The following is a 24,670-nucleotide window of genomic DNA, read 5'->3' as shown; positions in this document are numbered from 1 at the left end:
TTGTTTTAAGATCTTAGAAAAAAATCACATCTGTGTTAATGAGCATTTGACATTTACATTTGTTGTAAAATCAAAACAAAAATAAAATAATTGTACTCAGAATGATCTACCCTATAAGTGAATCCTGATTGTCAGCAGACTTCTTCCTTATTTTTACTTTGGCTGCTGGCGAAATTGAAGTTGACTACAGACTCTTTGATTGGGTTTGGACAACTCATTTTGTTACAGATTTCATGATTGTTGTGTAGTTCCGTTTGTCACCGTTTACCACTTGAGCGACATTCTTGACAGTCTTCAAACGTCAACGGCATAATTAAAAAAATAAATTTATTGTTCTGTTCAGGACTGTGGGACTTTTTGTATTCTCTGTGTTTTAGCAGTAAATGCACTTTGCATGAGGAAACACTAAGCAAGCTTCTTTCTACAATCCAGCCAAGCTGACCAGCTTGGTATTTGCATTTGAAGGTATGGCAATTTGGAGTCTTCATTAGAGAAACTATGAAGCTATACGACGAAAGATAAGATATACACATACACAAAACGCGAAAAGCAGTGTTAGTTTCCAAATTGGAATGAAATGTCCTCAAACCCAAACAAGGTACATCTGAATGCAGCAATATGGGCCAATAAACCAAAAAATCTTATAATTGCCGTAATATACTTTAAAAATGAAGTTCTGCTTATTTATTCGTAATAACGACAGTGTTCTGCTTCAAGAAAGACTCGTTTCGGGAGTCAGTGTATTACGTGTAATGTGCAGAATTGCACGATTAACAAAAATACGGAGACCAACGGGAAAAGGCTCGTACTTGGATGGAAAGTATTTTCTTATACATTTTATGGAGTTGTTTGCATCGATGTGTTGCGATATATGAATAGTATATGTTGCGTTTCAAATGTCTGGAATAAGAAGAAATTGCCCTTCTCACTCACCAGGTTTGCCTACAAACTATTCGTTGATAATCTGGCATTTTCCTTGAATGGTGCAAGAAGGAGTTATTATGGGCTTAGAAGAGACTTTGGTTTCTGAGCCAGTCGCAAAATTCAAATTCTCTGTCGGAATTTGTCGTAGTGAAATATTTGATTAACTGGGTGCCCTTAAGCAGGAGGTACCTTTTTATACTGGGACAGTACTGTGTATACCATATTGGTTAGTATGTTGGTTGTATGTTCCATGCCAACAGATTCTTAGCATTAGGCATCTAGGGTTTGTATTATTGGTTCTTGGGGCACACGTTTTGTACGCCGTGAAACACCTCGCCTTATGTACGTGCTTTTAAATTGGTAGAGTAAATGTTGAAGTTACGATTATGATTCAGTTTTACGTGAAAGTTATTTGCTGTTTCTATAGCTGCATTAATATGTGGAGGTGGCGATCCTCGTCAAGCTCGTTCCGGTCAATAAGACCGATAGTCGCGGGAACTATACGGTCTTTGGATATTTAAAGGCGCCAATAACTGGCCTTGTCATATCGAGTATCATGGGCTCACAGTATTACCAAGAGCAGGCGCCGCTCGACCTCTCACCTTGATATTGCCGATTGTCCGCTACTGCAGTTGCAGCTTATTCATATACGAAGTATTCCACTACCCGTGGGCGTGTCCGTTAGCGGAGTTGCTCGTGATGACGATGTACACTACATAAATCGGAGCTCAGAGTTCCAACCTGTGTAGTGCTCGTAGTCATCCCATGATGGTTGTGGTTGTAGGCACATTTTTGGAAGTAGAGGTGCGATCCTCCTCAAGTTCCATAGGTGAGCAAGATCGTTGGGCTAAAACTCTTTGAGAAGCATAATATTTAGCAACTTCAACGTAGTTTTTAAAATTCTGGGGAGAGGGTTAAAACTTTTCTGGGGGATGCTGGCCTGTCTACACTTATGACTATTGGTTGTTTTAAGGCCCGATTTTCCTCAAGTCATTGTTCAAATTGCTTTCGACTTGTATAAATAAATTTTTCCTCCATATGCAGGTTAAAAGTAGGTTTTAATGTTACGGAATTTGATACAAAAAAGTAAAAACAAGCCTTGGTTATTTACTGATACAATTTCTATGACATTTAATATGGTTAGTGATATGACGCCCATTACATATGTGCGGATATTGGCCTATAATTGTCAAATTTTCGATATAGCTCTTACATAGATCGATCTCTCAATTTGAGTTCTTGATACTCAAAGTACGCAAACCGTATTTTTTTCCAATACGATAAAGTTGAATATAGGGGTATTTATTTTTAAACGTCCTTGTGCTTTTGTTATTCCTTTGAGTTCAATCCTTGTGTATGGGTTGCACTTTTTTGTGTTGTAGGAATGGAGGAGCAAAAGGTAATTTTTACCCGATTTTGATGAAATTTGGAAGAGCGAGCTTTGGAAGGCCCCTTCACCTTTTTGTTGAATGTGGTTCAGATCGTACCACATTTGGATATAGCTCCCATACAAAACAATCTCCCGAAATAGAGTATTGAGTTCATAAACTTGGAGACTTGGCGCTGAGGTCCTTTATAGGCAACATTCTGTAACCATGTTACATTTAGAAAATAAAACTTCCAAACATCATGTATTACCAACTCTTAACATAATCAATCTCATATTGATCAAATCTTAAGAAATGACAAACTATCTCACGTTTTGGCCTTATACTTTAGGATTAATAATGTGTATATATGAATTGCTATATAATTTAAAACAAAATACAGCAATTTGTAGCGCCAGATATACATATATATATATATATATAAATATAGCCCAATATACAATTATATCTAAGGCCAGATATAATTATATCCAAGGCTAGATATAGTTATCTCTTTGGATATAATGATATATAGCAGATTTAATTATATCTGGTCCCATATCCAATTATATCTACTACCATATATAGTTATATATAGCATCAGATATAACTATATATAATTGGATATGGTAGATCCATTTAGATCTAAATGCCCAATAAGCATCGGCATAACCAACCAGTGGATCTTGATTGTCTTTCTTTTCATATACAAGTTTTGCCGTTACTATTATTTTGATTGCTTGTCAATGTTTATCAGTGGGATGTTCTTGGAACCAGCCAACATACCCTACATAATAGCAAATATCCGATCTATAGCATACCACATACATAAGACTTCCGAGTAATTTTCTATACGGTTTGTTATCGATTGGTTTTTCCGTTTTTGAAGCTAATTTCAATCCTTTTTTCCATTGGTGTTTTCACGGCTTACAATCTTGCATAGCTAATTTTTCTAATATTTGAGATACACTGGCTTCTTCCCTCATTCCAAGAAAATATGTAAATCGTCGACATACAAAATAACATACATAATTCCGGTCACCGTAGAGCAGAGGTTAGCATGTCCGCCTATGACGCTGAACGCTTGGGTTCGAATCCTGGCGAGACCATCAGAAAAGTTTTTCAGCGGTGGTTTTCCTAATGCTGGCAACATTTGAGAGGTACTATGCCATGGAAAACTTCTCTCCAAAGAGGTGTCGCACTGCGGTACGCCGTTCGGACTCGGCTATAAAAAGGAGGCCCCTTATCATTGAGCATTTGTTTCATTCCAGCAACTTGGAGCTTGCTTCAATCCATAAAGTAATTTTAGACGACGACAAGCCATTTTGATTTCAATTTGATTCCAAACCTTATTTCTTTTCATTAACTCCAATTCTTCTCTAATCACTTCCTGCCATTTTTCGACGTCAGGTCCTTAAGATATGTCACCGTAAGTTTCGGTGTGACCACCTTAACCGTCGCTATACGCTGATTATCCCATCGTAAATCCCGAAAACTTATTTGGCGGTTTGCGGTTCCACATTCCTAGACGTCAATATTTTCTTAGTCTCCATATGATATAACTTATAATCATTAGGGACATAACCGAGCATCACCAGCTTTTTCTCCTGGCATCGAGTTTCTTTCGCATTTGTTTTGGGAACCAAGCGTAACCTTTGCAACCAAATACTTTCATCTTGCTCACATCCGGTTTTTATCCATATCACATTTCAGTTGGTGTAATATTTGCTGATATTGTTTTTGTTGGACTTCTGTTAATTATATATACTTCTGTCAAAGCAGCTTCGTTCCACATTTCGTTGTTCATGTTTAATAGAACTTTACTTTTCAGTAAAGTTCTATTAAACCTCTCGGCCACTCCATGTTGATGTGGAGAGTAGACAATAGTTTCCTCTCCTTGATCCTTGATCAAACCTTAGTTTAGAAATTGATCGCCAGAACGTCGCAGTTGCCATAGCTTCGTATTGCTTGAATTTTTGAAATACATCCAACATCTTTTCGATGGTATAGATGACAAAACTGGGACAAGTCATCGACAAACGATACCAAATATCTCGAACCATCTTGAACAACTGTATCTATTGGTCCACATACACCAGAATGGATTGTTTCCCAACAAACTTCAATACCTGCGTATGTCATCGTTTTAACTGAAAATAAGTTGTCTCTTAGTTCTGGCACAAAACGGCCGTCTTTTAAAGTTATTTCCACAGATTTATTAATTTTGCCTTTAATTACCCCTGTCTTTTTAGCAATTAAACATTGGTCATCCTGTGCAATTTTATTTGCAACAGGTTGGGACATTTCTCATTTTCTCATTTACCAAATGGTCACTTGCGCCAGAATCAAGTTTAAACTTCACACAGGACTTACCAGCACCTGCCATAAAGCACACATTATCGATGCCATTTTGCTGGGACTTGCTTCTCTTTGCAGCACTGCGAGCATCACTCTATCGACATTCATTGGCCTCATAACCAACTTTACAGAGGTCAGTATGTCCGCCTATGACGCTGAACGCCTGGGTTCGAATCCTGGCGAGACCATCAGAAAAAAAATCCAGCGGTGATTTTCCCCTCCTAATGCTGGAGACATTTGTGTGGTACTATGCCATGTAAAACTTCTTTCCAAAGAGGTGTCGGACTGCGGCACGCCGTTCGGACTCGGCTATAAAAAGGAGGCCCCTTATCATTGAGCTTAAACTTGAATCAGACTGCACTCATTGATATATGAGAAGTTTGCCCCTGTCCTTTAGTGGAATGTTCAAATGTTTGCAAAGTTTGCAATAGTGAACGTTGTTTGTTCGTTGAACGTTCGTTTTGAAGTTTTTCTCTCCTGCAAATGCTGTTTTCGCAGGCACTTTCCACACTTTCGTAGTCAATTATAACTGCGTACTAGCTGCTTTTGTACTCAATGCTCAATTGTACTCAATCCAATAAACAATTGATTTGCTATAAACCCAGTCTGTTGTTTCCTTAAAAGTTTATTGAGAGGACGGACAATGCCATTTGAGGATGATTTTGTTGAAGACCTTGAACTTTATCGAATGGTAAATTCTTCATCCTCGAAGGGTTAAGAAGACTCCCAACAACGAGCTTAGTACGATCCAAATCGGTCTATAATCTGATATAGCTCCCATATAAATCGATCTCCCGATTAGTCTTTTACTGTCGCTAAAAGCTCCAATTTTGCCCGATTTGGCAGAAATTTGATATGGAAACCTTAGACTTAGTTGATTTGTGGACATTTTTAGCAGAATCCATAGTAGTAATTTACCTCGTTTTTATACATATGTGACATGCTTCTCGAAATCCTATAATGCTAAAGAATTATTATGCAGTGGTTTTGTCTATCATTTTGTTTACAGCCATTTCTTAAGTTTGTAGTTGCTAGGCTATTATGATATCGAGCAGCGTATCACCTCATTGCGAAAGTATTTTTTACCATTTCGAATTTTTTACTTTCTTTTAGATTGGAAGCTGGCTGCTGACAATTGAACGCAATAACTGACACAAGATTAGCAGCAATCTTCGAAATATACAATTACTATCGGCCCAGAGTATATCAGCTAAAGACTTTTTGACTGACCTACAAATGGACGAGCGAGAGGAAATACAACAGAATAATATGATATCCAACCTTCCACTACTTTTCGCAAATGGCTACCCAACGTCATTGGAAAAAATTTCCGAGACTCAGTTGGAAAAGTTTATACCTTTTATGGTGCAATGTTCCTTGGGCCACATTAACCTGCAAGGCCAAGTTGAGTGCAGTGAGCCCGAGTGGTGGCCCGAAGATTTGACGTTCAATATTCCTCTGCGCAAACCGAAAACATTTCACGGCAATTGGGTGGAAAAACTAAAGGAGGTTGTATTAATATGTTACGAATTTCACAAAAGCGTTTTTCTTTTGAGATTTTGCAATGATTTGTCGTCGTACGAGCATGCGAGTTTGCGCTTCATCAACAACTACAATTCAACGACGTCATTATTTGATCGCAGAAGTAATAAGCTTCTGGTCACGTTTCGCAATGAGAATATGTCTTATGACCAACCACAAAGACTCCGAAAATGCCTGCTCCAACAAAAGTCGAAAAATGGTCACTCGTCGGTGAACTCCCTGCAACAGATGGTAGAGCCTGCTCCTTTTGACATTTATCTATGTGATAATTGCGATGCAGAATTGTATTCGAAAGAAGCCATTTTGGTTCATGAAAAGACTTGCAGTGTGGAGGATGACGATGATGTTATTCTGTGTGACACTCCAGAGCCTGAACCGGAGCCGCAGTGCACGAACACCATGGAAGACAACGAACAGCGTATTGGCTTCTTATTGAACTTCAATCTACAATGCAAGAGTGCAAAGAATCAAAGCCAAAATATTCAAAAAACTAAGGAAATCGAAACAGCTTGCAACGGATCGCCAATTGACAACTTAAAAGTGGACAGCAGATTTAAAATCATAGACAAAAAGAAACGGATATCCAGACGAACCCGAGCAGTGCATTCGGTGTGGCGTTGCCCCACAATACCACTCTCCTCACCGGCGGGCCAGTTGCTGTTGCGATCGACAAAAACTTCCATTACTCCTGAGTATCTTAGCGAACGCCTGGAAAGGATTGAGAGATTTTGCCAGGCACCGCTTCTATCGAAATTGACGACCAAGCCCAAGTTCTTGGAGAAAAAGCAGTCAACTTCCACGCCACACTGTAGTTTTAAGAAGCCCCAAGAGTACAGTACTCATTTGTACATATTTCCCCGAAGACAGTTCTCGCAAAAGCGACGAACCGAAAACGTTTTACTCTTCAATTCGAGTCTATTGAGACGCTGCAAGCCAATTTCGGTTCGCTTGAAAAAAATAAACGAAAACAAACAGAATACTCCTAGCACCAAATTAAATATTAAACTAACGCGTGACAATTGCCGTAGTTCTAATTGGAAAATATCATCATGTCCATCGGCGGAAATAATTGTTGATACAATTGATTTGTGCACATCCGACGAAGATGAGGACACTCAAATAAGCTATCGACCATCCAATATATCTTACATCATAGACTATTAGCATATACTATTCTTAATTTTATAGTAATAATCACAGCATAGGTATTCTAAACACCTCCATATATCTCAAATCAGTGGATAATTTGAGATGCTATCACTTCATCAATATCATCGTCATAATTTTCATAAATTGCGTTTCCAATAATGCCAATACTGAATGACCGATTCACAAGTAGTGCTGACTGACAACACAAAAAGCGATTGATTATGAAAATGGCTATCAAACAGCGTGTGATATAGATGACTCAATATTGTTGTATTTCACAAATCCGATGATTTTCATTTACGCTCACTACCAGGGAGCGAGCCATGGCTCCCCTCAAATGCATTGAATCAATTATCCATCCACCACTCGGCATCGCATTGGCATATATGTACATAAATTAAAGACAAATTGACACGAATCTATATCATACAAGAAATGTTTTTGTTTTAGACGCGATGAAACATTTTTACACGAAGAATTTAATTTTGGCTTAGCTGCATACGTCTGAATTATTATTATATATATATATATATACAGCCTTTTATATTATATATATATCTCACTCAACCATACACATGTACGAAAATGTTTTTTGTTTCTCTTATTATAGAATATCTTTTTGAATCGCGACTTTAGCAAAAACGTTCCCACAATATATTTATAATTTATTATTTCTCGTTTTCCTTCCTTGTTAACATGAATCTTACTCTTACGTTTGTTTTCATATGTATACATATTTTCTTTTTTTTTTTCTTTCTACCAGAACCTTAAGACTAATTTTCATTAATTTATTTTGTAATGTTATATCCTTAGATGAAATAAAATATGTAAACTTAGCGAAAGTATGTAATATTTCTAAATACAGTACAATGGGTATACATTTGGTAATCTACAACTGAATGGAGTTTTGCTTTCTCTTATTGGAGACTGTATTTACCACTACGGGTGATAATTTCAATGACAATGGTGATTTTTTTTATGAGCTATAGGAAAGTTAAAAAAAAACATCTAATTCAGAAAAATACATGAAATCTATATATGAATCGATAGTACGGTCCATATAATTTAATGTTTGAAGATTATTTCATGCAAATGTTGACCGTTACTCCATCCGCTTAGTCCAATTTTGCCATATCTCTCCAACATTTCGGCTGGTATCTCACGAATTAATGCTTCATTGTTGTCTTCCAATGCGCCAATTGAAGCGGGCTTGTCTGCATAGACATCAGCTTTAACATTGCCTCACAAAACATAGCCTAAAGGCGTTAAATCGCTGATTTAGGTGGCCAATTGACCAGTCCCGAACGTGAAATAAAATGTTCATCGTACTCGCCTCTCAATAAGTCCATTGTTACGTGTGCTGTGTGGCATGTGGCATCGTCTTCTTGAAACCACATGTCATGCAAGTCAAGCTCTTGCATTTTGGCAAAAAAAAAAACGTTGCATATCATCTCACGGTAGCGCTCACCATTCACAGTTACATTACGATTCGCATCATTTTGGAAGAAGTACGGTCCAATGATGGCACCAGCTCATAAACCGCACCAAACTGCCACGTTTTCTGGATGCATTGGTAGCTCTTGCAATGCTTCTGGCTGATCTTCACTTCAAAATCGACAATTCTGCTAATTTATATACCCATTGAGCCAAAAATGAGCTTCATCGTCCAATGGAAGAAGCGTGCGATGAACTTTACAGAGCACTCATTTAAATAATAAAATTCAATAATTTGAAAGCGTTTGTAAGACGATTCATGGTTAAATTATAGACCAAACTGAAGATGTGAGCAATTTGAGCTGTGTTAACAAAAAGATTATAGCTAAAAAATTACCCTTTAGAACAAAGAAAAAAAGGAAGTACTTATAGCAATACTAATTAATGTGATCAAACAACCCCGGTAGACGGGACGACAGTATCTCAGTCACTTTTGGCGACGTATCTGTGACTGATCCGAAGAGGTGCGCCATGTTATTCAACCGTTAATGTATTGTGCATCCTGATATTGACAGGGGTAGGAGCAGATCCATTCGTCGTATCCGTGGTTTCCGAGCCAAAGAACAGCCATCACAATTTACCGTGGACGAAGTTACATTCGTGGCTCCAAGTCATACAAAGCGTTGGGCCCCGACGTAATCTCCACACTGATGCTGAAGAATCTGGATCTTCCTGGTACTCGACTACCTTATAACTGTCCTCAACCTGTATTTGAACGCTCTTATAGTACCCGATGACTACCAGATGGGCAGAGTGATCCCTCTTATGAAGCCTGGAAAGCACCCGAGTAAGGGGGAGTCGAAAGACCGTAGAGTTAAAAAGGTAGTTCCCCGAGCTGGGGTGATATCTCCCGCATTGTTTAAGCTCTTCCTATCCTCCATGCAATTGGCCAGTCTCACGTGGACCACCTCCATCCGTGCGAAGACATAACTACATGCTGTCTAAGCAATACCTTCTGGGCTGTTACAATCCTGCAGATGCAGCCGCCTCAACTCCTACAGCAAGGATTGATGCCAACGTGCAGGATGTATGTCTCGATTGTGACCAGGGACCACACGACATACGTCACGTTTAACTAGCCAGTCAGACCCACTCGTCTCAGATCCCGATCCCTATGGGCGCAGCCCAGAATCAAGTAGACGAATGAACACAACACACTGTTACAACAACAATATCAAACAAGATATTTTGTTAATTTTGAAGGCGAAATTTGAATTCATTGAATAGCCATGACAGAAAATTGGAAACTTTTAATAATTTCTATCGCAGTAGTAACTCCTCGAATCCGCTCCATTTTTTCTTAGAAACAAAGGGGGTTTCAAAACCCAATCCCGTTTGACGCTGCAAAGTAAACTTTGTGCTGCGCGCAGTGCTTGTAATGTAGGCAGAGTTGACATGAAGATTTTTGCTCAACATTTGGGCAGTTGACGTTTTTGCATTAAATTTCTTTACGATTTAACGATTTTGAGGTCAAAAAATTTGACCGTTTGTTTTAAAATGGGTCACAAAATATAGGTGGCGAGATTTTCAAAAATAGTAAAATGGTTTTAGTGGGGGAATGAAAAATTGTACGATTAAGTAGGATAATAAAAAAAGGGTGATTATTGAAATGTTTGGAAAAGTTGTCTTTAGAGCAAATTTTAATAAACTATGTACTTTTGAGAAATTTTTATTAAAGTTTTATCCTTACTTTTATTTTACTCCGAGAATGTTTCATCCAAATTTTAACTTTAGAGAAAATGTAATTGAAAAATTTTGGTAAAATGTCTAATTCTTGTGGAGATAGTCGACTAATAAAGTTATTTTTTTGATTTTTTTTTTACCGCGGCTAACCTCATATTTTGTAATTTGCCAAGACATTTATGAACCGTTTTTTAAACTATATGCTGATTTACATAGATAGCTTACAAAATTTAATTTTGCTGCATCCTTTCACAATACCCGTTTCTTCAGTCAAAAGTTATGTGGGTTTGAAATAAAAAATAGAACCATTTATGCGCTTTTGGCATCACGAATAAAATTTTGTAGGGCCGAGGTGACCAATTTGGGAGCCGACCAATGGTCATCCGGGTTTTCTAGGGTCACAGTCTGGATAACATCTCTGCTATATCCATAAAATATTTCGTGAAAATATCTATTCGTTTACAAATGGCAGACTTATTTCCACAATTTTTTTTCAGTCCCACTGTGCGAAGCTGAACATCTGGCGAGAACACCAGAAAAAAGTTTCAACGGTGGATATCCCTTAAAAAAATGCTGACTGTCGCCAGCATTTGTTACTCAGCCTTGTAAAATTTTATTATTGGTGAAGGTCCTTCGCCATTGCGTCTTGTATATAATGTGTGTCACAAAAAATCATGACTCACGGTTGCAAAAATATGTTTCCCGAAGTGAAAACACACATGTGTCTTAAATCATAGGGTTGTGTTCTACGTTTAACTTTCATACCTTGGATAAACTTAATATTATTAACCAAATGAAAAGTCAAAGCAATGTGATCATTAGTTTAAATAAAAGCGACAGTGACAACACCCGCGTATTTGCAATATTTAAGTTGCTTACCGTTAAACATGGTATTTGTGTTAGGTTGGCAATGTCGCTACATCAACATTTAACGGCATCACTGCATTTAGTTAAAATCTAAACCCAATCAAAGAGTCAAGAGTCAACGAGTCGTGCGAAACAAAAACCGCTCGCTTTAGCGTCAGAGGACAGCGGCATGAAAGTGCTTGTTAAACAACATGACGCCGATTCTTTGATTTGCTGCTGCAGTGTTGCCCTAATTCAAATCCGCACAATGACAGATTATCATCTGATTTTGGCAAAGGCAGTACGAAAATTAAACATTCCTAGTTAGAATTTGACAAAGGCAGTACGAAAATTAAACAGTCCTAGCTGGAAACTGCGCAAACTAAACAGACTTTAAAATTCAAGACAGCTCGACAGTTAAAGTGTATAAACTTTAATCTTTATATAATTATAAGTGCGCAGTGTGTGTGTGTGTTTTTTTTTTTGAGAAACATTTGAGTGATCCAAAGTAAGTTGAACACATTTCATATATCACATAATTTTGTAGAGTCGAATTGTATATATTGCACAATTGTACAAATTGCAAAAATTTCCCCCGTGCTTTCGGTCAGATCGACAGATTTAAAGACAGGAAATGCTATGGCGTCATCGGCAATGATGAAAAAGCTCCTGTGGCTTTCAACGTAATTACGAGAAGCTCAGCTGGGAGTAATGTGCGCGGATAGTGGAATACTCCATATACGGAGTATCTGTAACTGCAGTCGCGGACAATCAGCGGTATCGAGTGGAGAGTCTCAGTGAGAGACCGACCGGCACCCGCTCTTGCTTAAATATTGAGTGCCTATGAAATTCTATATGACAAGGCGAGTCATTGGTGCCTTTAAATAACCAATGGCCATAACGTTTCAGCGGTGATCGGGCCTTTGGACCGGAACGAGCTTGCCCACGCAGTGAGCTTGACGGGAATCGCCAACCCTACATACAAAAGTGGTTACAACAACAACTTTCCCGCGGTGAGAGGTCCTATAGTCCGGGACAACTTTTTTTGTTTGCAGTTATTGGTAAGAGAGCAGCACGCAAACGTACTATCCCAGCTGATCTTCACTACAAAATCGATAATTCTGCTTATTTACGTACCCATTGAGCCAAAAATGAGCTTCGTCGCTGAAATGGAAGAAGCACGCGATGAACTTTCTTAACAGAGCCAGCTTTTTGATAATAAAATTCATACTTTGCCAGCGTTGTTCGCTTGTAAGACGATTCATAGTTAAATTATATGAAACAAAACACGAAACGTCCGTAAGCTGATTAAACCACTGTTGCCAAAATGATAATAGCTAAAAAATCACCGTTATGTAAGGCTTAAATTAGGCCTTATAGCTAAGCTTTAAAGCCTTCTAATAGAAGAATAGAATATGCCATCTAAAATGAAGCTTCCAAGAGGATTACCTTGCAACTTCTACAAGTTTGACAAGCGATGCCGTCCGTAAGAATTTTATCTTTCCTTCTGTACTTACCGGAAGTACCCCATAATATATATGGGACATATGTGAGTGTCTTCTTATGTTTAGGCAGTAATTCTGTCCTTCTTAAGGCTACGTATTTACCGAAAATCAAGTACTAACCTGGCAGTACCACTCAATGATAAAAAAAAATTCCCATGAACATTCCATTAAGAAACAGGGCCAAACTTCTCACAATCAAGCAATCAAAGAGTAAAAGGGATCTCCTTTTTATAATCGAGTCCGAACGGCGTGCCGCAGTGCGAGCCCATGGCAGCCGGTTGTACTTACCGGTTTGGCCCGATGGAGTCATTCATCGGCAAGGGCTGCCGCCTCAGTGTATAACACTTTGCTAAAACAACCACCGAGAAATTTCGACATGGCTAGTACCTAACAAATGTCGCCAGCATTAGGAGGGGATAACCACCGCTGACATTTTTTCGTGATGTTCTCTCTAGGATTCGAATCCAGCCATTCAACTTCAATATGTGTTCGAAACCATAGTGTACATTCTACGTCATTTTAAGTGAAATCCTTTGAGAATACTTCAGTTTGTACAAGCAACAACTTGCTCTTTATTTTTTCTTACCTGAGTTAAGTATGCAAAACAAAGCCTCATTTCGGTAAAAGGAGGTATGGATGCTTTCTTTTAAAGAATTTTACATGTCGACACTGATCAATACTTTAAGTGGCTTTAGTATCTTTTGAGCGTGTGCATTTAAACAAGCCAGAGCCAGCTGGCATAGTAAGATGTACCTACACCTGTTGTTCTATACTTACTATACGTGCAGCAGAAGAAAAACGCATAGGAGATTAAATATTGTGCCAATTCAAGATACATTAATATATTTGTTTTTCTTTCCTCTTACATAGATACAAATTTCCCTAAGAATCGATAAAAAATAAAGTATACATAAAATATATGTGTGTAAATGCATATATAAGTAAGTTTCATCGAAACGTGATTTATTGCATCAAGATTTGCTTTTAATAAGAATTTTTACTCATTTCAAATATAAAACTTAAAAGTTTCAAAATTAGTATAAATCACTGTGATTTTAAAGAGATCATTGTTCAAACATTTCTACATCATTTCTTATGCTGTGCATGTGCATTAATTTTTGCAATTTATTTAAACTGATAAATTTTCCTACGGTGTGTGTGCGTGTGTTTGATTTCCAACATAATCTCCTTGTAACCGTTTGGTATTTTGTTTGCTTGGTGTTTTTAGTATATAAAAATAAAAACGTTCAATAGATCACAGATCACACTGAAGCTTGGGATGGGGGAACATATACGAGTTTTTCGTCAGACACAACCTAACATTCAAAACGGTTATTATCGTTCTTCACATTCTTATTAAATATAAGTACATATATACATACATATGCGTCAGGGGGGAAAATATGTTGTCTTAAAAATAAATTTAAAAAGTATTGATATTTTTTTTTATTTGGTGTTAAGGCATTGCTTCATTTTTATTTGGAAAGTGCTTGACGAACAGATTGATGTGCCACTTTCATTAAACTTTGAACCAGGAGTGTTGTCAAATGTTAAGCAGTGATATAATAAAGGATACAATAAAAATACAAAGGTACAAAAATCCTTAAAATAAATTCAGAGCAGATAATAGCTTTGTTGAAACTGATATTGGGCAAAATAATCCACAATGTTTGAATATTCTAAAGCAAGCGATCAAGGGTTTGTTACTTTATTGGTGCTATTTTTCAGAATAGATATTGAGGGAGCGCAAATGAAATTATCAACGGTACAAGTATAAATATTGGTGATAGTGTTACTTGTCTGTCATTGGGGTAGCTTTCAAGTATGCTGATGTTGTTGTTGTTGTTGTAGCAGTATGTTATACACTGAGGCGGCGGCCCCTTGCCGATGAAGAACTCCATCGTGTCAATCCGATTGATTGATTATGATGATGATGATATTTAGCAATCAAAAGAATGGTATTTGGTTTGGTATTTTCAAATCTTGCATAAATGAAACAAATAGCAAACAAACAGGATGATATTTGTTTTATTTCTGTGAGATTAAGCGCTTAAACGTAATTTTCTTTTTGAAAAATCTACGCTTATTGTTGCTACTGATCACTTTCAACCGGTTGAGCAGTAAATAAAATTTTAATGAAGGTTTATAGTCGAAACATAAAAAAACTTAGTTCAATTTCACTCCTATTGCCAGCTATTTTTCTTTTTATACATTTGCCCCTACATAGAGATGAACTGAAATGCATTTTGATTGCCAATTGTGTGAGCGTTAGGAATTCTATTTTCTCGACGATTTTAATTCCAAGCGCTTTTTTAACACTTGGTACGTTTGATGCATGGTGCGCATTTGAAATCGTATGGATGTAGTGACGTCACGCTGTAACTGTTGCACTTCCTGTATGTCCTTGCGTAAATTAATGTACTCGTTGCGTACCTGTTAATGCAAATATGTTAAATATACAGAGTAAAATAACAATATTTCGGCACCTGAAAATCCTACCTCAGACATCGACTCCAGCAACTCCAAGACACATGTATCGTCGATTTCTTGGTTACAGTCCAAACAACGGCGCTCCACTTCATGAAGCTTGTGTGCCATACAATTCAATTGTGAGCCAGCATGGGCCACCTGAAAAAGGGAAGCAAAATAATAAAAAAATAAGATATTTAGTCTTCAAATGTAGACCTTTGTCTTTCAAAGGTATTAACTATTTTCTCATTCGCCACTTGAGATTTGGTATCGATATTAAACGAACTCCCTCCTAATGCTGGCAACATTTGTAAGGTACTATGCCATGTTAAACATCTCTACAAAGAGGTGTCGCACAGCGACACGCTATCATTGAGCTTAAACTTGAATCTGACTGCACTCATTGATATGTAAGAAGTTTGGCCCTGTTGCTCAGTGGAATGTTCATGGGCAAAATTTGCAAATTCGCATTTAACAAACTCAATGTTTACTTTTAATTGCTTTTTCTTTTTTCAAAGTAAGTTATTTTTGCACAGCAGATTAAATTAGAATTATTATGTACTTCCAAAGTGACAAAGTTTCTTTTATTCCTACATTTTTGGGAAATAATGTAAAATAGTGTTGAGTATGCTTAGTTTGAGCGCCTCGGTGAATTATAAATTGGGTGGAGTTAAGAATGAATTGAATTTATTAAGTTTCAAAACTACATATCCTTGATTGAGAATTCTATGTTCCATACACCATTTTTAGATAATTGAGTTTTTGTCATAATTTTGGCAGTAGTTTCGGCCTGTTTTTCCTGTTTAAGTTTCTATGGCCAATTTGTTCTATGCGGACTTTACGTTGCCCAATTCCATAGTCTTATTTAAATTTCATTTTGTAAACCAATTTGTTGCATTTTTTGGCAACAACTCAATGTCAAGATCATAAGATTTGGTGCAGTTTACATCTAGATATCCAAAAACAAACATTTTTCTACATCTTTGAAGGCAAAAATTTTGCTGGGTATTCTTTGAAGTCGAAAGCCAAAATATATATGTACACATACAAATAGGTATGGGTGAGGTTGTTATTCGTTTGGGTGTAACTTACTGCATATTTTGTTAAATAGGTCAGTCAATATGTCCTATGAACTTGGTTAAGTTAAATGTCAAATTTCGCTGCAAAATATTTGCCATTGCTTGAAAAGTACTTACAGATTTTTCCAATTCACTTATATCTTGATATGACGATTCCATAATTAGGTTAATGTTCAATTAAATGTATTTAGCATGAAACTGGAAGCATATACTCCCCACTAACCACTATAAGAAATTGGTGCCCTTTCTTACAATTAACTTTTTCGTCTGCGTATGTATGTGTGTTAGTGTTTTTTTTAATCTATATATTTTCAAATTTTACACTATTTTAAGGAGATTTTGTTTGTTTGTATTTTGTTTTTTTTTTTTTTGCTATGCTCTCTCTTGGCTCCTGTCTAATTCACTTTTAGAACTGCTTGTGTAGCTCTACGGGCATTTCCTTTTATACAGTTTGGCATTTGCTCTTTGTGTGACAACTGAACTCTTGGCATATTGGTTACTATCTATGTGGTGTCTTCGTCTAAAAACGTATCTATGTATGTATATACAGCATACTTACTTTATCATCTCTCTGGAATTTCACTCAGCATCCTTTTGAAGGTATCGACCACAACTTTACGTAGGTTTTGTTGTGTGCCGGCATTTGAACTGATAACAGCAAAGCTCTCAGGATTGTTTACGGCAGGAATGAGCATGAGCAAACATAGTTTTACTCTTTGTATGCTCCGAAGGCGATGAAATGAAATGTTGAGAAGCATAGAGTATGAGATACTACATTTAAAGAGCCAACTAATTATAACCCAATAATGCAATATGATTGGAATTTGCAAAAGGACGTAAAAGCCAATCTTGAAGTAGATAATTCAATTTACATCTCTATTGGCAAATATGCAAATGTAAGTTCAAATTACCCAAATACTAAGAAGAGATTTCGTTTGCTTTAAATAAATTTTTCGAAATGCCGAGGTGAATAAGTTTAGGTGACTGCCAAGAGGCGTCCGCACCACCTAGAGCCTTAAACCTTTGCACATGATATCGATAACACCTTGGCTTTATCTACTTCAAATTTCAAAGAGTTATCTCCATCCGTTCTCATATGGCATATTTTGTACTATTTTTTCGATTTTCTCCCACTTTGCAGCGTGCCGCAGTGCGAAACCTTGGGGAGAAGTTTTTACATGGCATAGTACCTCACGAATGTCTCCAGCATTTGGAGGGGATAATCACCGCTGAAATTTTTTTTTATGTTTTGCCAGAATTCGAACCCAAGCGTTTAGCACAATAGTCCGACACTCAAACTTCTGCGCTTCGGTGGCCTCCGTTTAAAGTAAATTACATAAAGCTAATTAATTCAACATAGAGGACATGGTGCCGGGTATTTACGACCACATGCACCATTGAAGAATGGAATTTCTTACTTAATTATAAATTTAAAAATTTATATTTAATTATGACTTCATATCTATGAAAGTAGCTCTTCGCATTAATAAACCCTTTTTTAATTTGGAAACTTGTAATTGAAACCTTTTGCATTTAACGTGGTATAACTTGGTACCTGTTTTTTCACCCCCGCTTGGAGTAGCGATAAAATGGCACATTTTACATGGACAAGAGAAGTAAAATAGAAAATCTATTCAAACAAAAAATGAATAAATTGGCATTTCAATTAATAATATGTTTTGCGCATACACGGAACAGGCGCCTAGGAGAAAGTCTATATTATCATATGCTACTTTACTAATTGCGGGACGCTTGTCGGTGCTTCCTGCTTTTTCCTGTATTGTAATTACTTCCGTCTTTATGCATCATAACATATAACTTTCACCGTGTGTACATGTTTTGTTTACATTTGTGTCAATGGACCTTCTATCACATTCAGGTGGCTAAAAAAGGAATACATGCAAGGGGCAATATTTCATATGTTTTTAACAAGGAAGTGAAAGCAAGTGCATTTTTCGGGATTCGTTCAAATTCAAGTAGTAGTCAAAAAATTGTTTTGCCGGTTTTTTTTATTTGTATTTAGATAAAATAAGAGCCGAATAAAGAATCGAAATAAACAAAGGGGGAACCTGTAATTTAATTTTTAATTTATTATTTATTTTTATTTATTTATTTGCCCAGTCTCGTAATTTTAATCCGCACGGCCCAATAATTTTTCATTTTTGTAATTTTATTGAGATTCCATCGCAGGATATTGTGTGCATGGACCATTCTGTGTAATGCTTTCATTCATTAATTTTTTTATTAATCAAACATCGCCCACCCGGGTTTTACATTGATAGATTGGAACATTTTCAGGTTTTTATAATACAAAAATCAATATTAAAATCTAATATAATACTATCACTAAAATAAATAACTAACAAATTTATTGAACGTAAAAAAAATTGTTTAAAAAAAAATAGTAACATAGTCTAACGGACAATTAACCATACAAACACCAAGAAAAAGCAGCAAATGTGAGATATTATCAGTGATGAAAATTGATTCAATTGTGTTGCCTATAAGAAATGTTGGATTAGCTTAGACTTAAAAGTTTGTTGACATACTGAGATGTTTTTAAGACTAGAAGGAAGAGTATTCCAAAGAATTCAAACTGTGTGATGTTGCTAAAAAGCATTTGACCGGGGGCAACCCGCATCGCAATTTCTGATTCGCCATGAATCTTCAACAGCGGGATTCGTCAAATGGATCATGGTTCTTTACATACCAACCCGATTAGAGTAAGTTGTAAAGCACAACATCTGAATTTGAACAGGGCTCTTAAAGACGAGTTGTCCCACAAGCGCAATAGAAGACAAGTAAATTCTTACTTCCCTTATTCAAATCCAACCTATCCAACAATGCCAATAGCAATGAGCGAAAACAAATTCAGGTTTGGATCACACATGCTATATTTAAAATTTTTATATAGAAGTCCAAACACGGAAAGAACATTTTGGAGGATTTTCCGGACAGTGAGATCGTTATTGCTGGGGATTTCAATGTCCATAACTCTTCGTGGTTTCCACACGACTCCGGAGGGCCAATGCGCCGAGCTCAACATTTACTTCCGCAAAATTAATTTTAACTGGAATGAGATTATTTTTTCCAACTAAAATAATTTCGGTTAAATCAAAGGACAAAAGCTGGTTTAAAATTGGCGTATAAATAAAAATGCCAGTAATGAATTGGTGCGCAAGCAGACAAGAACTTTGTGCGCCAGAGTACTTAGTTGCGAAAAGTTTCGGCAAGAACAGCGTCTTCGTGCCAAAGTTCTTGCTTCTCCAAGAGGAAGTAAGAGCTTTTGGTCGTTTGTGAAAACGGCGAAGGGCCACTCATCGGCTATCCCTACTCTCATTAAACACGACCAGATATTCACTGACCCGGTTTTAAGGCTAACCTGCTAGCTGACATATTTGCGAAAATTTCTTTCCTGCCGGAAAGCGATCAACCACTCCCCCTTATTGAATACGTGCCTCGCTTCAGATATATTTTCGTACACGTGGAGTCAAAAGGTTCTTGAAGATCTCGACGTAAATAAATCCCCGGGCCCGGATGGCATACCATCACTTGTTCTATGCAAGTGTTCTTCGACGCTCACTCGTCCTTTACGCAATTTCTTCAACCTTGCCTTTCGTGCGGTTGTTTTTCCGGCGCATTGGTAGTTTGCGTACGTGAAGCCTATCTCCAAGAAGGGTGAGACGACCAACCCTGCGAATTCCCGACCAATAACGTTATGCTCCGCGCTTTTCAAGCATGAGATACTAAGAGTCCAATGGTCTTCTTAGCGACGGACAGTATGGGTTCCGCAGAAATCGCTCCAAGAGTGACCTGATGGCATTCCTGTCGGAACGTTGGTCACCATACCCGTTTGCGGCTGACACCAACCAAGTCTTCGAGAGATTAAAGGCAGGAGGCGGATTGTGGTCGTAACACTCAGCCAGTATTTTGTTGCACGCAAGACCCAGTGCTGCTTGATGTCTCACAAACGATTCACTGACACTTTACAATCGTCAATATGTATCGACGGTGTGTATGTCGAGCAGTCAGAGGTTCTTGATTATCATGGCATGAAGATTCAATATGATGTTCGTTGGTCAAAACTTGTATTGAAAGTGTCGAAGGAAGCATTCAAGTGCTTCGGCTTTCTTAAGCGGTGTAAGAAATATTTCACTCCCTCTGATCTTCTTAATATATACATTGCGTACATCGGGCCGAAGATGGAATATAAATAACTTGCATATATGGGACGGAGCTTAAAAATCATCCCTGGGTGTTGGTGTTGATTGGAGATGATAGGGTATCCATCCCTATTGTTTCCCTTGAGCATCGTCGAAATATGGGTTGTATAGCGCTGTTCTATCGATTCTTCCACCGTTTGTGTTCTTCGGCAATTAGTCTCCTGATTTCTGACTTGAGGTGGTTTGTCAGAAATCCAAGATTTTCTAGAAGCGCACACCGGTTTGTAATCGATTGGCCAGCTGATCGGACCATGCGCTACCAAGAAATTTGTTTTTTTTAGCAAGGACTGTTCGTATGAGGAATCGACATCCGGCAGATGTCTTTCCCGCTACCTACGACATCCAGAATTTCAAAACAAATGTCAATAAACACTTCTTTTAAAGCAAAAAAGCTTGCTGATTTCATTTAGTATGACATTCCCTAATTACTTGTGGTAGAATTTAAAAAAAAAATATGTTATCATTGAAATTTTTGTAGTGTTTAAAAAAAGTAATCGGGAATTTTAATGAGGTTTTTTTTGGGTTGGAAAAATTAATTTATTAAAATTACAAACCGAATTGATACAGTATTCAAAGTGTTTTCTATCCTCCCGGCATCAACATAAAATTAACAATAAAATTATTTTACAGTTTTACAGTTTTGTATTTAAGTATTTTTGCTTTAAAAATTAGTTCTATAACAGTTGTGTAGAATGGTGTACATCATTCTTTATTTTTAAGTAGAAAACAACATTTATTTTACCTACATAATTCTTGCTATACATGTTACTAGTGTACATATTAAAAGGTACTTTTTGCTGCTTCTTAATTTCTAAAAATGGTTTAACTTTGGAAGTGTCAGTTGGTGGCGTTTGCAAACATTTTTAACTGCCATTGTCTTCATCGATTGGTTTCATGTAGTAAAGGCAATATTCCTTTTTTAGTACTTGATGCTTCCCAATTTCACAGGTGAAACGTATTCCACGTTTTTTATAATCCATATAACATCTCAAAAAATGTCTGTTGGTTTCATGAACATTGGGGTGCTGCAAGTACTCATCGATAGGCATCCACTGTAGCTTGGCTATTTCTCGCTCGCAGCGTGTTAAATCCAAAGACTTTGGGGACAAAGCCACTACGCAATAGATGTCAGAACAACCAAAAATTCCACCATGAGCATGACGTATACTTATGACAGTATTGAATTCGCACTCCACACCAGTTTCTTCACGAACCTCTCGTATAGCAGCATCCACTATGTTTTCTTGTGGTTCCGCATAACCACCCGGCAGTTTCCAACTATTAGGTATTAAGGAGAAGCGTTCACACACCACCAAAACTTCGTTGTTCTCGTTTACGACAAGGCCACCAACACCTAGCATTGTGTGAGAATAAACTGGAATATTTTCATATTCATCATTCGGTAGCCATCGGTAAAGAACAACGTATCCCTGCTTTGCATGATGAAATTCAAAACCAACCTGCAAGGAAAGCATACAATCGGTTAGGGGTATTATAAATTAGTTGCAAACAAAAAAAGGAACGAGTCACATATGAATTGTGTAAGCCAACGACTTGGCTTTAAATTTGTATACTAATTTTTACAAAATCGATGTCCCATATAAATTCTTTACTTTTACTTTAGTTGGCTATGACAGAATATTTGTTCCACTAGCCGAACGTAGAATAGCGTTCCAAGCACCTCGATCTTCTGCGCTCATTCTAAAATCTCTGACACCAAGTTTCGAGGTGTCTCCCACAATTTGATCTTTTTGATCGGGCTTTTGGTCTTCCCGGTTTGCGTGTACAACCGTGATTGTCTTCAAAAGATTTCCTTGCTGGAGCTTCATCATCCATTCTGACAACATGACCTAGCCAACGCAGCCGTCGTCATACAGCTCATACAGCTCGTGGTTCAAAAGTCGCCTATATTCTCAACTATCGCAAACTGGTCCACATATTTTACGAAGAATCTTTCTCGCAAATACTCCAAGCACTGCCTCATCTGCTTTCACAAGTACCCATGCTTCAGAACCATATAACAGCACGGGTAGTATAACTTCTTTATATTCTTATATTGTTTAATATCATTTTTGTTTGTTTTGTGTTTAAGCAGAGCTTATAATTTATATTGTGTTATCAACTGCCTATATCAAATGAATACAAATATACTGCGATCTTGCAATCTTGGGCAAGGAAACGTAAATTGTCTCTGATGTATGTACAAATTCCTGTTATAAGGAACTTAGGCCATTGATATTATTCCATAACATTTTTAAAAGATTTTTAATACTGAATTATCAAGTAATAACGTATTCCTATAATTTAATTTTTACTTCTTTTACAGAGAATACCAAAAAAACATGATAAAGTTCATAATGATACGCTAAGGTATGTAATTTACATTCACATTTTGTTGATTCTTAATCAGGATTTTCTTTCTTCTGCATTTTAATTGTTTTATTCGTAATAATCATTTGCACTGATTTGTTTGTATATTGGGTTGCCCAAAAAGTAATTGCGGATTTTTTAAAAGAAAGTAAATGCATTTTTAATAAAGCTCAGAATGAACTTTAATCAAATATACTTTTTTACACTTTTTTTCTAAAGCAAGCTAAAAGTAACAGCTGATAACTGACAGAAGAAAGAATGCAATTACAGAGTCACAAGCTGCGAAAAAATTTGTCAACGCCGACTATATGAAAAATCCGCAATTACTTTTTGGGCAACCCAATATTATTGGCTATTTGTTAATTCACCTTTGTTAAGTGTGGTACCCACGAGGAATGTTCGGTTTTTACAGTAAACCAAATAGCTCGACGTTTTTGTTCTTTCCAATAGGCCAATGACTCTGTAATATACAAAAATATTGACAAATTATTCCTTTACGCTTTCTTATGGGGTTTTTGGGATTACACTTACTCTCCAATTTGTCGGGAAAATGTTCATTTTCTTCATATTCCTTGCTGGAGTCTATGGTGACCCCATTGAAACGATCTAAAGATCCCTGGAATACGCCTGGTGGCGCGTCCATGATATTTTGATATCTAAAGCAATGACAATTAAAAGCTATACCATAGAAGCAACATATCATATTTGAAATAACTCTTACTTATGGAAAAAATCTGAGCTCTTCTTTAGCTTCTGATTTTCGCTGCGTTCGTAGACTTTATTATAGTTAACAGTCGTTAGTGTACGTAAATTTCGTCGTGTTGCTGCTCTACAGATGGATTTAACTATTTGCAAACCGATCCACTTTGGACTAGACGACATTTAAGTTATGAGAATGTGAACACTTGATCAAAGTTCTAGTTAATTACAATGTGCCTCAATAAAATAGTGGCATGAAAACTCAAATGTTAATGCAAATCAACTATTGAAATCATCAATTTATTTATTCGAATCTGTGCCGTTTTGGAAGTCCACAAAAAGAGTAAGATAAGGTCCAGACACCTACATACGCATATGCACATCTACTCACTCTAGCACTAATAGTGGAACACTTATACTATGCTACATACATAGGCGAGAATTCATACTTGCGAGAATATTACAAAGTAAAACAAAAACCTAATGAACACACAAAAACAATAACAATTAAGATAAGCACTGGGAGCAGAAGGTTATGTAAAAAATTACTGAATTGTCTGTAAACTAGCAAAACTAACTGACGCTAACGCTAGCAAGGGGATTTCTATGGGATGTCCAACTCGCCAACACCTTGTATTTCCCCTTAACCAATGGCAAATTTTCTTTTCCAAACTGGCAATTACATTTGAATTTACACAAATGAGGTCTGTGTTGCACAGCACAACGGCAACTGTCGGTTATTGGAATTGTGGTTTCCGTTCAAAATAATTCGAATTTCCAATAGAACTCGTTTATATCCACAATCAGAGCGCATCGGTGGTTGCTTTTGTATTTTTGATTTACTTTACTTTGTACAATGATAAAATTTTTTACGACTAATAGTTAATGTTAAAATTTAGAAAAATGTGAGGTACGCGGAAGTGACTCGTTTATGACACCATACGACAATTTATTAAATAGTT

At 36.9% G+C, this 24,670-nt stretch overlaps 3 protein-coding genes across 4 annotated transcripts; 1 reads left to right on the top strand and 2 right to left on the bottom strand.

The window, feature by feature from the left end:
* The first annotated feature begins 247 nt into the window (after positions 1-247).
* LOC106084220 (uncharacterized) lies at positions 248-8,205 on the top strand. 2 transcript variants are annotated; one of them, XM_013247768.2, is made up of 2 exons: positions 248-465; positions 5,763-8,205. In XM_013247768.2, the coding sequence occupies exon 2, from the start codon at positions 5,886-5,888 to the stop codon at positions 7,353-7,355; it is 1,470 nt and encodes a 489-aa protein (XP_013103222.2). In that variant the 5' UTR covers positions 248-465; positions 5,763-5,885; the 3' UTR covers positions 7,356-8,205. The 2 variants fall into 2 exon arrangements, with proteins under 2 accessions (XP_013103222.2, XP_013103223.2); XM_013247769.2 differs by lacking the exon at positions 248-465 and adding an exon at positions 472-598.
* Positions 8,206-14,878: 6,673 nt separating this feature from the next.
* On the bottom strand, positions 14,879-16,872 carry LOC106084199 (uncharacterized). Its single transcript, XM_013247738.2, has 3 exons — positions 16,534-16,872; positions 15,368-15,496; positions 14,879-15,301 (listed from the first exon to the last, which is right to left on the bottom strand). Exons 1-3 carry the CDS (start codon positions 16,573-16,575, stop codon positions 15,146-15,148), a joined length of 327 nt encoding a protein of 108 aa, XP_013103192.1. The 5' UTR covers positions 16,576-16,872; the 3' UTR covers positions 14,879-15,145.
* A 4,386-nt stretch (positions 16,873-21,258) lies between these two features.
* LOC106084171 (uncharacterized) lies at positions 21,259-24,436 on the bottom strand. Its single transcript, XM_013247684.2, has 5 exons — positions 24,339-24,436; positions 23,731-23,880; positions 23,541-23,665; positions 23,378-23,469; positions 21,259-22,099 (listed from the first exon to the last, which is right to left on the bottom strand). Exons 3-5 carry the CDS (start codon positions 23,650-23,652, stop codon positions 21,503-21,505), a joined length of 801 nt encoding a protein of 266 aa, XP_013103138.2. The 5' UTR covers positions 23,653-23,665; positions 23,731-23,880; positions 24,339-24,436; the 3' UTR covers positions 21,259-21,502.
* Positions 24,437-24,670: the final 234 nt, after the last annotated feature.

The sequence above is a fragment of the Stomoxys calcitrans genome, chromosome 4, assembly GCF_963082655.1.
Source record: "Stomoxys calcitrans chromosome 4, idStoCalc2.1, whole genome shotgun sequence".
In the NCBI taxonomy this organism is placed as follows: Eukaryota; Metazoa; Arthropoda; class Insecta; order Diptera; family Muscidae; genus Stomoxys; species Stomoxys calcitrans.
This window is presented reverse-complemented; position numbering and strand designations above follow the sequence as displayed.

Coding starts and splice junctions, on each gene's coding strand:
- LOC106084220 (XM_013247768.2), top strand. CDS start 5,886: ATGGACGAGCGAGAGGAAATACAACAGAATAATATGATATCCAACCTT.
- LOC106084171 (XM_013247684.2), bottom strand. CDS start 23,652: ATGGACGCGCCACCAGGCGTATTCCAGGGATCTTTAGATCGTTTCAAT. Junction 23,470..23,540: donor TTTTCCCGACAAATTGGAGA/GTAAGTGTAATC, acceptor TGTATATTACAG/AGTCATTGGCCTATTGGAAA. Junction 22,100..23,377: donor GGGTACCACACTTAACAAAG/GTGAATTAACAA, acceptor CTTTCCTTGCAG/GTTGGTTTTGAATTTCATCA.
- LOC106084199 (XM_013247738.2), bottom strand. CDS start 16,575: ATGGAATCGTCATATCAAGATATAAGTGAATTGGAAAAATCT. Junction 15,497..16,533: donor TAAGTGAATTGGAAAAATCT/GTAAGTACTTTT, acceptor TCCCTTTTTCAG/GTGGCCCATGCTGGCTCACA. Junction 15,302..15,367: donor TGCTGGAGTCGATGTCTGAG/GTAGGATTTTCA, acceptor TTGCATTAACAG/GTACGCAACGAGTACATTAA.